The sequence below is a fragment of the Atractosteus spatula genome, chromosome 6 (assembly GCF_055471065.1).
Source record: "Atractosteus spatula isolate fAtrSpa1 chromosome 6, fAtrSpa1.hap1, whole genome shotgun sequence".
Lineage (NCBI taxonomy): Eukaryota > Metazoa > Chordata > Actinopteri > Semionotiformes > Lepisosteidae > Atractosteus > Atractosteus spatula.
The window spans coordinates 9,184,072-9,198,189 of NC_142711.1; the positions used below are offsets into that span (position 1 = coordinate 9,184,072).

General features: G+C 41.2%; 1 protein-coding gene across 1 annotated transcript; it reads left to right on the forward strand.

Moving 5' to 3' along the window:
• The first annotated feature begins 1,916 nt into the window (after positions 1–1,916).
• cops5 (COP9 signalosome subunit 5) lies at positions 1,917–13,458 on the forward strand. The gene is made up of 8 exons (XM_088919237.1): positions 1,917–2,265; positions 3,495–3,729; positions 5,335–5,463; positions 6,376–6,441; positions 8,658–8,743; positions 9,704–9,815; positions 12,481–12,629; positions 13,250–13,458. Exons 1-8 carry the CDS (start codon positions 2,129–2,131, stop codon positions 13,338–13,340), a joined length of 1,005 nt encoding a protein of 334 aa, XP_088775363.1. The 5' UTR covers positions 1,917–2,128; the 3' UTR covers positions 13,341–13,458.
• Positions 13,459–14,118: the final 660 nt, after the last annotated feature.

Below are 14,118 nucleotides of genomic sequence, written 5' to 3' on the forward strand. Positions count from 1 at the left end.
AGCAGCAGGGAACTGCCGCCCGCTGCTGCAGGGAAGAAGAGCGAGGGGCGGGGGAACCTCAAACACCAGAGCACAGGGAATTACACAGCTCCCCCTAGTGGGCTGGAGGGACACTTATACACTGCTATCCTGTGAGGGATCCTGGTGACCCTGTGTTTGGGGTTATTTGTGGATCAAATTCACGTCTGATTTCTTTCATGTCTAGATCTCTTGTTTGTTTTTAAAACGGATTCTTCCAGCCTTTATCAACAAAAAATGACATCTGCTTTATTAAAGCAATTCTCAGTCACTGTATGCTTAAAGCAGGTCCAGAGCCATTGACTTCTTTTTACGTTGTATGTAATTTATGCTGGTATGTCGGCATGTTAGTTGTATGTTGTTGTCGCTGCTGCTGCTGTTCTGTGTTGGTGTTTCCTTAATGTCCTGGTATCAGAGCAGACGTGCAACTAAGCATTTCATTGCACTTGTGGATATGACAAATAAACTGAACTGAACTCTTTCAAAGAGCAGGGGCTCATACCATTTAAATTTCACTCTGCTCTCCGAGAGGAGGCTGTTGGTCCATTCTTGCTTGCTTGCTGTGGATGATGTGGATCCTCTCAATCCTCTGGGATGGAACTAATAATAATTGCTTGCACTTCTATAGCACTTTTCTGGACACTCCACTCAAAGCGCTTTACAGGTAATGGGGACTCCCTTCTACCTCCACCAGTGTGCAGCCCCACCTGGATGATGTGACAGCAGCCATAGTGCACCAGTACACTCACCACACACCAGCCATCAGTGGGGAGGAGAGCAGAGTGATGAAGCCAGTTCAGAGTAGGGGATTGTTAGGAGCCCATGACTGATGAAGGCCAATGGGAAATTTAGCCAGGGCACTGGGGTCACACCCCTACTCTTTTCGTGAAAAACGTTGGGATTTTTATGAACACAAAGAATCAGGATCTCTGTTTACATCTCATCCGAAGGACGGCATATTTTTACAGTATAGTGTCCACATCACTATACTGGGGCATTAGGACCCACATAGACTGCAGGGTGAGCGCCCCCTGCTGGCCCCACTAACACCTCTTCCAGCAGCAACCTTAGTTTTTCCCAGGAGTCTCTCATGCAGGTACAGACCAGGCTCACACCTGCTGAAAAGACTGCAAAGTGTGAGGAATATACCAGGAAGCCATGTAGTTAAACCTGTGTTGGATGTCAATAACATCCTTACGTTGTTTTAACACACATTATTGTACTGGAAACGTTAGCCCAGTTTTATCTTACCACCTCTGCAATCTCACTCTCAAACAATGTAAAAAAAACTCATCTCCTGAAACACAGTCGTACCGTCTTCTTTGTTGACGATGTTCGTTTTTGTTGGACTGTTATGTTAGACTCTGCCTCCAGGGAATAATGAACGAAACTAATATGAATTTAAAATATATTCATGTGTTACATCCCTCCATCCACTTGTTAACTGCTTCTTCCAATTCAGGATGGCAGATGATCCAGATCCTGTGTCAGTAAGCTACAGGGACAAGACAGAGTACACCTCGGGCAAGACACCAGTCCATCACAGGGCAGACACAGACAGAAACACTCCATCAGTTAGCCTGACAGCATGTTTCTGGACTGGGAGGAAATCCGTATTTATTCCTTTTCTGGAAACTAAATGTGCAGCTGCAGACAGCCGCCAGCAGGGGGCTCTATCGCCTCAAGGGCTCGCTCGTGTCCCACCGAAGCCGTCTGGACCGAACCATTGAAGTCACGGGTTTCTTTTTTTTTGTAATATTCTTTAGAATTCGTTGCACATAGAGTTTTTTCGATAATTTAAAGACTGAGAAAATTCTTAGTTTTGTATTTGTATTTTTTACACATAGTGATTGTAGTTGTCGGCATCCATTTTCGGGTTCTTGTCATTTTCAGACCACCCCAGGGTGGGCTCGGTGGTACTTGTCCGTGTCATGGCTGTGTTGTTAGGTAGTGCCGGCGATCGTTAGCGAAGTTTAGCTACAACATCGCAAGAAAAATTACATTTCCGTTGTTCTCAAAGGTGTTGTGTAGGGTTCTTTTCTTCTTCCGAAGGGTGAGTCAGGTTTAATTGATCTAACGCACAGAGATAGAGAGGGTTTCAGCTGGGAAGATGGCCGGGGGCGGTATGGCGCAGAAGACCTGGGAGCTCTCCAACAGTATGCAGGAAGTTCAGAGCATTGATGAAATTTATAAATACGACAAGAAACAACAGCAAGAGATCCTAGCTGCGAAACCGTGGACAAAAGAGTGAGTTTCTTTTTAAAAAATGCATAAAAACGTCTGTTCGCAATGCGTTTTGTAACGTAACTGTTATGTGGCCTGTCTCAGTGCTTTCACTATTGTTTTCTTTTGATTCATTTTCTTACAGCTTTTTCTTAGTAAGAAAAAGGAGACAAAAGATTATTTAATGTGTGTTTATTAGATGATTTGCTAGCCAAAACTCGTACACTTGCAGAAATTCGCAAATTTAATAACGCAGTTTGGTTTGGTCAAAGGTCTCTCGCTTGCGGTTTTCTGGATGAGGATCTCTGATTATTTCTTGATCGTGCTTTTAAAAAGCTGACAGTTTAAAATAAAAAAAAAGTTTCATAATGTTTCCTTTTCAATTTCCCTGGAACATAATACGATGGCTTGCATACGTTAGGCTCTGATTATCCTCACCATCGATTTTGTAGCCCGGTCCGCAGAAGAGAGGTTCGGCTTCTCCAGTGCCGAGTACCAGAGCACTGCCGGCAGTCCCCAGTGATACGTATTGAGCTGGCTCGGCAGCCATATCACCCTGCAGCTGGCTACCCACTGAAGCTCAGCAGGGTTGAGCCTGGTCAGTACCTGGATAGGAGACCTCCTGGGAAGTTATGGTTGCTGCTGGAAGTGGTGTTAGTAGGACCAGCGGTCCCAGCGATCTGTGTGGGTCCTGATGCCACGGTATATTGGAGGGGACACTATACTGTAGTGGGCGCCATCTTTCGGATGAGACGTAAAACCGAGGTCCTGACTCTCTGTGGTCATTAAAAATCCCAGGGTGTTTCTCAAAAAGAGTAGGGGTATAACCCTGGCATCCTGGCAAAAAGTTCCAATTGGCCCTTACCAATCATGGCCTCCTGATAATCCCTGTCTATGAATTGGCTTCATCACTCTGTTCTCCTCCCCACTGAGAGCTGATGTGTGGTGAGTGTTCTGGTGCACTATGGCTGCCGTCGAATCATCCATCGGTGGTGGTGGAGGGGAGTCCCCATTACCTGTAAAGCGCTTTGAGTGGAGTGTCCAGAAAAGAGCTATATAAGTGTAAGCAATTATTATTATTGTCTTTGTCCCTCCAAGCCTAAAGGGAGCACCTCATCTGATGTTGACTTCCAGAGATTGATGCCTCAGAGGCCAGAGGCAGTGTCTGATTATTAGCACTGAAATAATCAGTGACAGGTCAGGGACAGGTGGCTCACAGCAGTTCTCTCCATTTGGCCGTGCGTGTTTTGCAGCCACCATTACTTCAAGTACTGCAAGATCTCGGCCCTGGCCCTGCTGAAGATGGTCATGCACGCCAGGTCCGGTGGCAACCTGGAGGTGATGGGCCTGATGCTGGGCAAGGTGGACGGGGAGACCATGATGATCATGGACAGCTTCGCCCTGCCCGTGGAGGGCACCGAGACCCGGGTGAACGCCCAGGCTGCCGCCTACGAGTACATGGCGGCGTACATCGAGAACGCCAAGCAGGTCAGCGGGCGCTCCGGCCTTCTCCGACGTCGGAGACGCAGGCACTCGGTCGCGTTTTTGGTTTGTTTGTTTTCTCCTGGTGGCGTGGTTTAAAAAAATCTCGCGCCTCAGTCTCCCTCTCAGCTCGCCGAGGTCCTGCAGTGGTCCGTGCTCCGGCATTCCACACCAGGGTCCTCCCCGCGTGAGAGAGGAAGCCGTTCTGCCCATCTAGACTGGTTTGGTAGTTAATTGATCCACGGATCTCCTCGTTTGTTGAAAGACGCTTCAATAACATGCAGGATTCCTGATACCTCCAGGCAATAAGACTGCTAAATAGCCAACCTGCAGCTCCTTTAGCAAATCACCCGTAATGGCTACATGGACATACAGTTCTCATCGTATTCATCATACTGCACTACTTGGACATAATATATTGCATACACCATGGACACGTAGCAGCTCTATTCATATTGAGTATTGTCTGAGTTGATTTCATTCAATTTCTATTGTGAGCTCGTAGAAAAGACATTTCATTGCCAGCAACTGCTGCTGCGTGCTGTGTTGTTGTGCATTTGATAAATAAACTTGGATTTGATTTTGATTTGAGGGTTTAGTTGTTCCATATTCCCACAACCCCCTGCACACGGAAGTGCCTCCTGTTTTTGTTTTTAACTTTACATCGATTTAATTTCTGCCCTCGTCCTCTGGTTCGTGTCTCACAGTTCATTCAGAGGAAGTCCACAGCGTGGGCTTTATTAACGACCTTGAAGGATTTGAAGTCCTTGGATCAGCCTTTGTTCAAGAATAGTAAGGTTCAGAAGGGTTGCAGTAATATGCCCTGGTTCCTGGATGGAGGAGCTCTTTAGATCAATTAGCTGTCAAATGGTCTCATCTCATTTGAAACCTTTCTTATGTTCAGATAAAACGTGACACTTCAAAGCAAAGCATATTGAAATAATTGAAGCTGTTCTGGCAGCCCATGTGGCCCAACACACTATAAAGACAGTTTATATAGGTGTTTCCTTTATTTTAGCACTTATGTGTATTTTGATCCAGTCTTGTACAATAATTGTGGTTTGTGCCTTCTTTCAGAATAAAAGTTTTAGGTTTTTTTTTCCGTTGATGCGGACTAAAAAGACATAAAAATGCAATGCACAGTGTGTCCAGGTGGGGGAACACTTTGATTTGTTTTTTTTTGTTGCCGTGGACAGCTGATCTTTATGAGTCCAAGGGAAACTACAGTAATTCACAATGACATGTAAAACATCAACACCTTATAATATTTTTAAGGTGTTTCTTTCGAGGCCTTTAACAGATAATTGTGCACTCTTATCTAAGCATGCGCTAGAGATACACGATGTTGACAACATACTCATCTATGAAAAAAGCACATACTTTCTGAAGTATGAAATTTTTTGGGGGGGTTTGTCTTAAGCAATAGATCCTACCTATTGTAGGAAATGTCTTTGCTTATTTTACTCCATGACAACTGAAACGTAACTTCAGCTCAGTTAAAGTTAAGATGAAACTTGGTGTAAAACATCAAGGCTTCTGGAATGTCCAGTCCTTTCAGAAGAAAGATCTTATCTACAACCTTTTTTTTTATTCATCTCTTTTTTTCTCCAGGTTGGGCGCCTTGAAAATGCCATTGGCTGGTATCACAGCCACCCTGGCTATGGCTGTTGGCTGTCAGGGATCGATGTCAGCACTCAGATGCTTAACCAGCAGTTTCAGGAGCCTTTTGTCGCTGTCGTAGTAAGTAGAGCTAAAATGTGATCCAGACCAGTGTATAGCTGCAGCTTGTAGGTCATCTAAGAAGTTTTTGTTAAAAATATCCATTGCATGAGCCTCCTGAGAGGCTCGGCTGGAAAAGATGTTTGCCCAGACAGAGAGCTCTGTGATGACGGCTCAGAGCCTGGGTCGTGTCACCATCCCGGTGTGCCCCAGGATTCCCCAGGCAGAGGCACACAATTGGCTAGGTTGGGAATATCTGCCCACTGTGGCCTCTAGCACTCCTGCAGGCCTGCGGTTCTCAAGATGAGGGCTGTGCCCCTCCTTCAGCTGGCACTGCAGCCCCGGTATTCAGCTACGTTGGCTGTTTTTGCGTTGAATGACAAACGGCTGAAAAGTGGTCAGGACAGAGGAAAATCATTCCCTCATTCTTTCCTCGTGTGCGCTTGCTGGATTCGTCACTGCAAGCGGAGTCATGAAAAACGCACAGCGGACTGTGAAAAAATGGGAAGGCCTCATTAACGTTGTCAGTATTTTCACTATCTATTGTTTACACAAAGAGTTGTGGGAGTCTGGAACAAACTAGCCATCTTTTGTTGCTGACTCCCTGGCTTTTTTCAAGAAATCACTGGAGGAGAGACTGGGATTCTTTAGCTACTTAATACCATGCCAAATGACAAGGGTGGGCAGAATGCCTTCCCCCCCTTTTGCAAACATTCCTATTCATATGTCATTCACATGTTCAACAAGTTTATATATATATCAATATGCAATTAAATCCTGATTTATCATATGCATTAATATATACAAATATGCAATTAAGTCAATGTTTTCATGTGTTTGTTTTGCGTGTGTGTTCAGTTTGCTGCTAGCATGGCTGGCAAGTGCAAGTTGTCAAGAAATTATTACTAATTTTTGGTTTTGTTACTTTCATAGATTGATCCAACCAGAACAATATCTGCAGGAAAAGTCAATCTTGGAGCCTTCAGAACATATCCTAAGGTAACAAACCCAGTTAGTGTTTTGTCACACTACTAAAGTGTTTGCTCTGTGCCTGATCAGTTTTTAAAGTAATGCTTCTTTTGCTAGTGATGGAGTCCACCTGCAGTGTAAAGTATGAAAGATACTTCAGTATTTTTGTAATGGTGTACGAGCATGGTGATTTATCAGTACTTGAATTAATCAGTGCAATGCTGCATTCACATCGATAGAAATTCCTTTGAAGTATAAGCTAGCTTCAAAGATGACCATTGATTTTCTTATCCCACAGTCCCCCTGGTGATTAGCTTAGTGGTTTTGTTAGATTGACATCTTATGTTAACAAAATGTTTTGATTTTTTTTACACTTAAATATAAATTTAAATAGCTAACATTCACAGCTTGGTTGTATTCACGGTGCATCTTCAAGAATTTACACATAAGATTACACATAAGCCCAAATAAGATCAATTTCTTGTCACTCAGACAAGTTTCTATTTTATAAAAGAGACTCATCAAACCTTGCCCAGGACAGCCCATGTTAAAATACATTTAAAATGGAAATGAATCATTAAGCTCAGGGACTGGCTCTGCTGTAGGGTTTGAGTTTGCTGACACAGTCAAAGGATTATTGTGTTGCTCTTTTATTGTGGCTACCAGATTGCACATTGGGGGTCTTGTGGATGGTAGCGTTAGGGGTACCACTAATAGACAGGAGTGGAGTTTTGGGGGAAAGTTGTTCTAGGATGGTATTTTGTTCTCTATTTTTGGAAACTTAAAACTAATAAAAACTGGCTCACAAAAATAATCTGTGTAGTTTTCAGTGGTCTGTTTAACACATTTGACGGTAGCTCATGGAAAGTTTCAGTTTTCAGTGCTGCCCACATCAGGGAATAGCACAGTTTAAGACGGGCATATTGAGAACTATGAGGTTATAGGCAATGTGATTTAAGTAACTGCAATACTGAGTAGTTCCTTTCAAGTATTGAGTTGACAGTTAGTTTACACAAAATTTTTAACCTCTTTACGTGTTAAAGACATTGTGATTCAGAGAGTTTTCTTATTTAACTTGCATGTCTGAACGCTGCTCCACTCACACTGTATTGCTACTGGCAATATGTTAAACCTTCATGGTTTGGAACTGAAAAATTATGTTTGGCTGTTCAGCAAAAAACTGGTGTTCAGGTTATTGTTCTGCGTGATGCCCTGTTTGTGAGTCAGTGACACAATTTATGCTGAAAGTCACCTTTTTTCTTGAAATGGTAGTGTTGGAAATCTTCAGTTCTGAGAGGATTCAAGGGTGCAAGACAGCTCTTAAAACTGAGCTGAGAACAGCTGTGTGTGTGACAGTGTCTTAGGAGCACTGCTTTTATTAGGATCTTTCATTATCCACACATGCTGAGAAAGATTACAGGTATTTCAGATAGTTCCTTCTCCACTGGCTTTTGGTTGATTAGAGTCATTTAAGGTGTTACGTTTTGATGGGCGAAAAGATCTAGCCTTTACTGCAACAGGCAACTTTGAAGCCTGCCGAGAGACTAACTGGTAGATGGAGTGGTTTCAGACATTAACGATCATTGTCTGATCATTTTATCAAGAAGTCATCATATAGACCACAGAGTTAACTCTGAGTATTGTGCAGGCTGGCCTTTTACCTGCTAGTTGCTTTCCATTTTGTGAGAATGAGCAAAACATAGTCTCAACATAGCCTGGCTCCCTCCTTCATGAGAGTTGTTTTCATTCAGTTGTCAGTCTGTTAGCTCAGAGATCAGGATTCCTTAATTCCGGCCTTTGGGAGCTGAATCCAGAGTTATTTAAGCAATGGATGGCGTGAGACCTTGGAAAAAGGCTCAAGTTAATAGGCTGGGAGAAATGAAAAGCTGCAGATACTTGTATTATACATTTACAAGCTGTCAAAAACTCTTTAGATTTTTCTTAAGTGTTGCTATATTTAGTGTACATGAAAGGCTAGAAAAAGCAACGTTTTGTTGAAATTGTGAAAACTAAAAACATTTGGGATTGTGCCATTCTCCCTTTGTCCAAAATGAATAGGTCTTTCTCTGGCTTGAAATGAGAGCTGTCAGCTGTTGCACTCCTTTATGCCAATAAGAGGCTTTTTTAAATTAATTATAGCAGGTGAGAAATGAGGTGCTGGTATTACAAAAAGAGGTCAAATTATTACTTTACGTCATCTGTATGGTTGGTTAATCAGGATCTGATTTTGCTGAATTTTTTTTCAGGGCTACAAACCCCCAGATGAAGGTCCTTCAGAGTATCAGACTATCCCGTTAAATAAAATTGAAGACTTTGGAGTCCACTGTAAGCAGTAAGTCATCTCTCAAATCTTTTTGCTGCCTTTTTTTTAAAGTGTCCCAATTCACAGCTATAGAAAAGCACGACCTTTCAGCATGTCAGTTCATCTGGAGTTTTCCTATTGCAGAGGTTGTATTTCAGGCCACGTTCTCCAGTATACTACAGGATGTTTTGGCACAACCAGCTACATTGAAAGGGATTAGAAGGTTTAGTATTTAACTGTTCCTGCCCTAACGCCTTCTAATCGCAATTCGTCTATGAACCCAAAGTGTCACTGGGGTAACATTCTCCTTGTCGTAGAATTAATCATAATCTAAGAGGATAGCTAACCTGCCAACAAAAACATATGATATGGAGAGCTTCGGAGGGGGTCTGTCAGTAAAGACAGTCACTCAGAACAGCGGTTGAGTCCTGTGGCCCTGTTGTCATTGGCTAAACCAGGATCAAATCACTGACCAACTGTGCCTGGGATTCCCCAAGCTGTGGAGCGCGACTGGCAGAGTGTGCCAGGGATAAGGCTGGATATCGGTCAGCCACTGGAAGGGACCGAACAAAAAAAGTGAAAAGCTTTCCAAAGCTCTGCTTTTGGCGAATCACTGACTCTTGCCAGCTTGCCACGTGCCCGCAGGCTTACATTGAGCTTGGCGATTGATGTGCTACTCCTCCATGCGGCACTGAGGAGCTACGTCGTGGTGACGGGTAGATGGATCTGACAGGTGGATCATGTCTGCAAGTCATTACCCTCCCTATGCCCTAGTACAGGGGTTGAAGCCTTAAAGTGAAGTCTGATAAAGGAGCAAATTCTGGGGGGGGGGTATATAAAAAAATTGAGAATTCCAAGTATTTATTTAAAAATATGGTGTAAAATAAACTTTAGTGGCCCTTGGTAGTGTAATTTTGGTGTATTTTGAAAGATGAGCAGTATTCATGACACTAAGGCAAGTAAGACATTCTCATTTAATTTTGCCTTTAGGTATTATGCCTTGGAGGTGTCTTATTTCAAGTCTTCCCTTGATCGTAAATTGCTGGAGCTCCTTTGGAATAAATACTGGGTGAACACTCTCAGTTCCTCAAGTCTCCTTACAGTAAGTACCAACAGTACCATTTAAAATGATTTGAAATTTCCTGCTAATTTAAAAATGTTAATAGGTTTGCACTTCTAGAAAACCAAAAACCTTTTCTTTTTCAATATTTGACCTATCATGATTATTCGTGATGTTTTTAGAATATTTTTTTTGTTAGAGGAAAAAAAAATTGCCCTTCTCAGCACTCGCACCGTGAGCAGTAGTTTCATGATGAAGGATTGTGAATTGTCTGATTCATTTTAAAAAAAGGCAGAGCATCTTAAAATAAAACCCAAAAATCACAAAGTCTTGAATAAAGCACTGTGAAAGGTAAAGTAGGCTACTCCATTAATTGTATATAATCTAGGTGCTTGTCCTGATTAAAAACATTGAACTCTTGCATTAAGTTTCCTTTAGTTTTACACTTTTAAACTATGAACAGGTCTCTGATGTACATCACCATTTCATTGGTAGTCATATTACTTTCAACCTTCATCCTGCTGTCAGGTACTGCACACTTGTTAAACATCTCCGCAATACAAGCTAAGGGTGTAAAAGTGTCTGGAGTGAGGCTAAGGCCTGTACTGAAGGATGCTCACAAAAGCAAGCCAATGATTTCTTTCAGCACGGAAAGTGATGAAACACTTTTCATTAAAACACTTTGTTAGTGTCAAGGCATATTCCTGGTGCACTTTGTGCCACTTGGCAAATAAAATGTCTGTATCCGTTTTAAGTCTGTGCCTGTGTGTGGTACGTTGCAAAGGACTTCATGTATCGTTTACTTTGAATTTCAGTAAAATGTTAGAAATGAATGGTTGTGTTTTGTGTCTGAAACAAAACCATTAATCATTGACCCCAATTAAAGCGACTAAGGAAATCCTTAAACACTAAGGCATTGCAGTATGAAGCAGTTTGTTATTGGTAGCTCTAAATAATTACTTTATCTTAAGAACTGGGCTCACAAGTCACACCTCTATCAAAGTTATGAGATTCTATGAAAAATTGCCAAACTTCCTAACAGCAACAGCAACAGCCAAAATAGCTATATGGCCAAGTGCCGCAAGGCAAACCAATGAATACTGGAGGCATTTAAATTATTTTTTTAAATTCTCTCTGTATTGTTTAAATTCCTAAAGTTGTTAGGAATTGATGTTGTAGACAACTTTCCTAAAGCTGAAAGTACCATCTGTTGACTGCTGAATGTTATAGAAATACTGCCATGAAACCAACTCAGAATCTGAAACTCAGACAGAAATGCAGTCTACCCTGTAAGACTACCAGTGGTCAAAGCACAGTGCTTTGCCACAAAAAAAGAATGCCTCAAACAATAGTGAAATAGAAAACAGGTTCAGAAAACATAATTGACAAGAAATAGTGAATCATAAGTAGAGATAAAAATGTTGATACTTTTACAGTAGGATTTCTGTCTATACCTTTGTTTTCTTCCTTTAGTTCGTCATAGCACGTGCGACTCCGCATTTCACAGCGAAACACAATTGAGTTACCCCTGATATATAGTGCATTTAATTGTAACCATTTTAACAGCCCAATTTGTTACCAAAGCAGTGCTAGACTGAACTACTTAAAAGCCCACAGTGTGGTAAACTTTGAACAAGAAATCTTTGTCAAAAGAAAGCTGCCTCTTGGTTTGTAGACCTAACGATAAAGACGCCGTTTAGAGTCACCACGCATCACTTGCATTATAGCCATTGTGTACCAGACACTGAAAGCCAAGGTTAGCTGCTGTTGTTGTCTCCACCTTTCAGTCTTCTGTTTTGTTGAGCAATTTCTAAAGGCTGCAGACAAACCAAACAGCGTCGTTATTGAGTCTGGATGAAGACAAATTGGCTCATGTCTCTTGGACAAGCCGGTCGATCGGTGACCTGAACAGTCTCGATTCGGTAATGGTGTTGCAGGGGTTTAAGACATTTGTGGCTTTGCATTGTTTTTATAAGCCATCTTTTTTTCCCCAGTGGGTTTGACAAGCCCCACCTTTGACAAACTGTAGAGAACTAAAGGCATCTTCATTTTTGAATAATTTACTGCCAAATTGATTTTTGAGTAGTTCTGAGCAAAAGATTTTGTGGTTTCCCAATAAAGATAACTTTGTACATTAATGCCACTGAACCACATTCTGTACTTGTACAACCTCCATACTATGTATTTTTGAAGGGCTTGTATTAAATAAACACTGCTGGTTTATCACTGTGTTTTGGGCTGATTTAATGTGTGTTAATTAAAATAAATGGCTGTTCTTTACTGTTTTACTCCAGTTTTTTTACTGTCTCATTCTCTACATAAAGCCAAAATATTGGAACTCATTATATTTTGTGCAGTTTCATGCCTTTTTCTCTCTAAATTTAACTGCTCCTAACAATATTATCAGAAAATCAGAAGGAAGTTTATGTACATCAAAGGGCTTCAAAAATCTCAGTTAATCAACCTACCATAATTACTTTTCCACAGTATTTTTTTAAAGTGGCCTTGCTTTATCTTATTTCTCCTGTAATGATATCCTTTAATGAGATGCCGGCAGTGTTTTGCGTTTTGTGTTTATTGTGATGCATCTTCAGGTCTGCTCTTGTGGGAGTTTGAGTCAAACAGTAGGGAAAGGCAACATGTTTGTCACGTCCCACCAAAGCAAACTGCATGCTTTCTTAATCTCCCACCCTCTTTTTTGCCTCAGAACTCTGACTACACCACAGGGCAGGTGTTCGACTTGTCTGAAAAACTGGAGCAGTCAGAGGCACAGTTAGGCAGAGGCAGCTTTATGCTTGGTTTGGATACACATGACAGGAAGTCTGAAGATAAATTAGCCAAAGCAACAAGAGACAGGTAAGGCAAAAGGCACCGAGCTTCCCTCATAATTCACACCATTCTCCTGTGGCTTTTTAAAAAATGTTATACTATTCGGGAAGCTTTGAATTCCTGCTGTAATTTCACAGTTCATACAGTTGAACAGCATGATTTCAGTTCAGTTTTCAGTTATTTATGGTGTAATATTTATCAAATCACCCTTGGATTTTAAATGTTTTAAAAAATGTCAGTGGCAGAGTGCAGAAATATTTCGTGTTTGCATGATTCATCGTTATTTGAAATGTTTTAGCACTGTAACATGCTAGTTCTGTTCTTAATTAGTTAGGATAATTCTAGGGCAACTAGATTGTAAGAAAACCCCCATTGTTTTTCTATATTTTTTACCAGAGTGTTATTATGTTGTCATGTTTTTCTCATGAATAATTGTAAAGAGTTTGGTTTTTGTTTATTTTTTCAGCAGGTTTCTTGTAAAACAATGCCTCTAGCTATGTCTGGAGCCCTCTACACCAAAAAGGCAATAGTTTTGACAAAATGATTAGGGATGTGTGTATCTTTACTGGTTACTCAGTTTCTTAATTTATGTATTTAGAATGCATTTCAGCTTTGATAAAGGTTTGATTTCTCTTCATTCTTTTTAGCTGCAAGACTACTATTGAAGCTATCCATGGGTTGATGTCTCAAGTTATAAAAGACAAACTCTTCAATCAAATCAACATATCCACTAACTAAGCAAATGGACAGAGAATACTACCGTGTGTGGATTTTTAAGCACCATAACTGAGTTGTGCTTTTTTGATGTCGGTTGTATGTTTTCTGGATCTTCAGATAATAAATACCCCTTGTCCAATATGGATATGCGTAAGCTATTGCACCAATATACAGTAGTTTGCACTTTGCTATAAATGCTTTAACCCTAGGCCTGGTATATTTTTTTACAGTATCATTTAGAAATATCTCTCGATTTCACAAAATAACCTGAATGCCCACAAAACAAAAGTGCCAGAGCACAGTGTGTGTTTGCATCACTAGATTTTGGTTTTTGATTTTTGGGGGGTTATATGCTGATTTACATATTCTACACAAACATAAAACACAGTGTGTGGGCAACGGCATTTCCAGTGTTTTTAATGAATATGCAGGCCTTTTTCCTAATGTTGCACGGCTTTGTTGGTGAAGTGCAGTACGTGGCTGAGCTGTGAGACCAGAAGTTGGCCTATGACTAGAACCCACTTAAGTGATTTTCAGATCGGAGTTGGGCGTCAGTCTGTTCAAGGAGCGTCTCTGAGAGGTCTGTATAAGTGGAGTTGGGTTCATTTGCAGGGATATGTGTGCCGAGTCCTGTAATTGTCACAGCGTGACAATGACATTCAGACATGTTCCAAAACTGATTCCAGTGTAATAAAAGTTTTTCAAGTAATAAAGACGGAAAATACTTTTTAATTCCTTTGAGCATAATGTTGCAAGATATGTGATAAAATTAGTCTTCCAGGCAACATAAAACACTTAT

Excerpts from the sequence above, each read along its gene's own strand:
- cops5 (XM_088919237.1), top strand. The coding sequence starts at position 2,129 with ATGGCCGGGGGCGGTATGGCGCAGAAGACCTGGGAGCTCTCCAACAGT. Across the intron at positions 2,266-3,494 it reads GCGAAACCGTGGACAAAAGA|CCACCATTACTTCAAGTACT; the intron begins GTGAGTTTCTTT and ends CGTGTTTTGCAG. Across the intron at positions 6,442-8,657 it reads CCTTCAGAACATATCCTAAG|GGCTACAAACCCCCAGATGA; the intron begins GTAACAAACCCA and ends ATTTTTTTTCAG.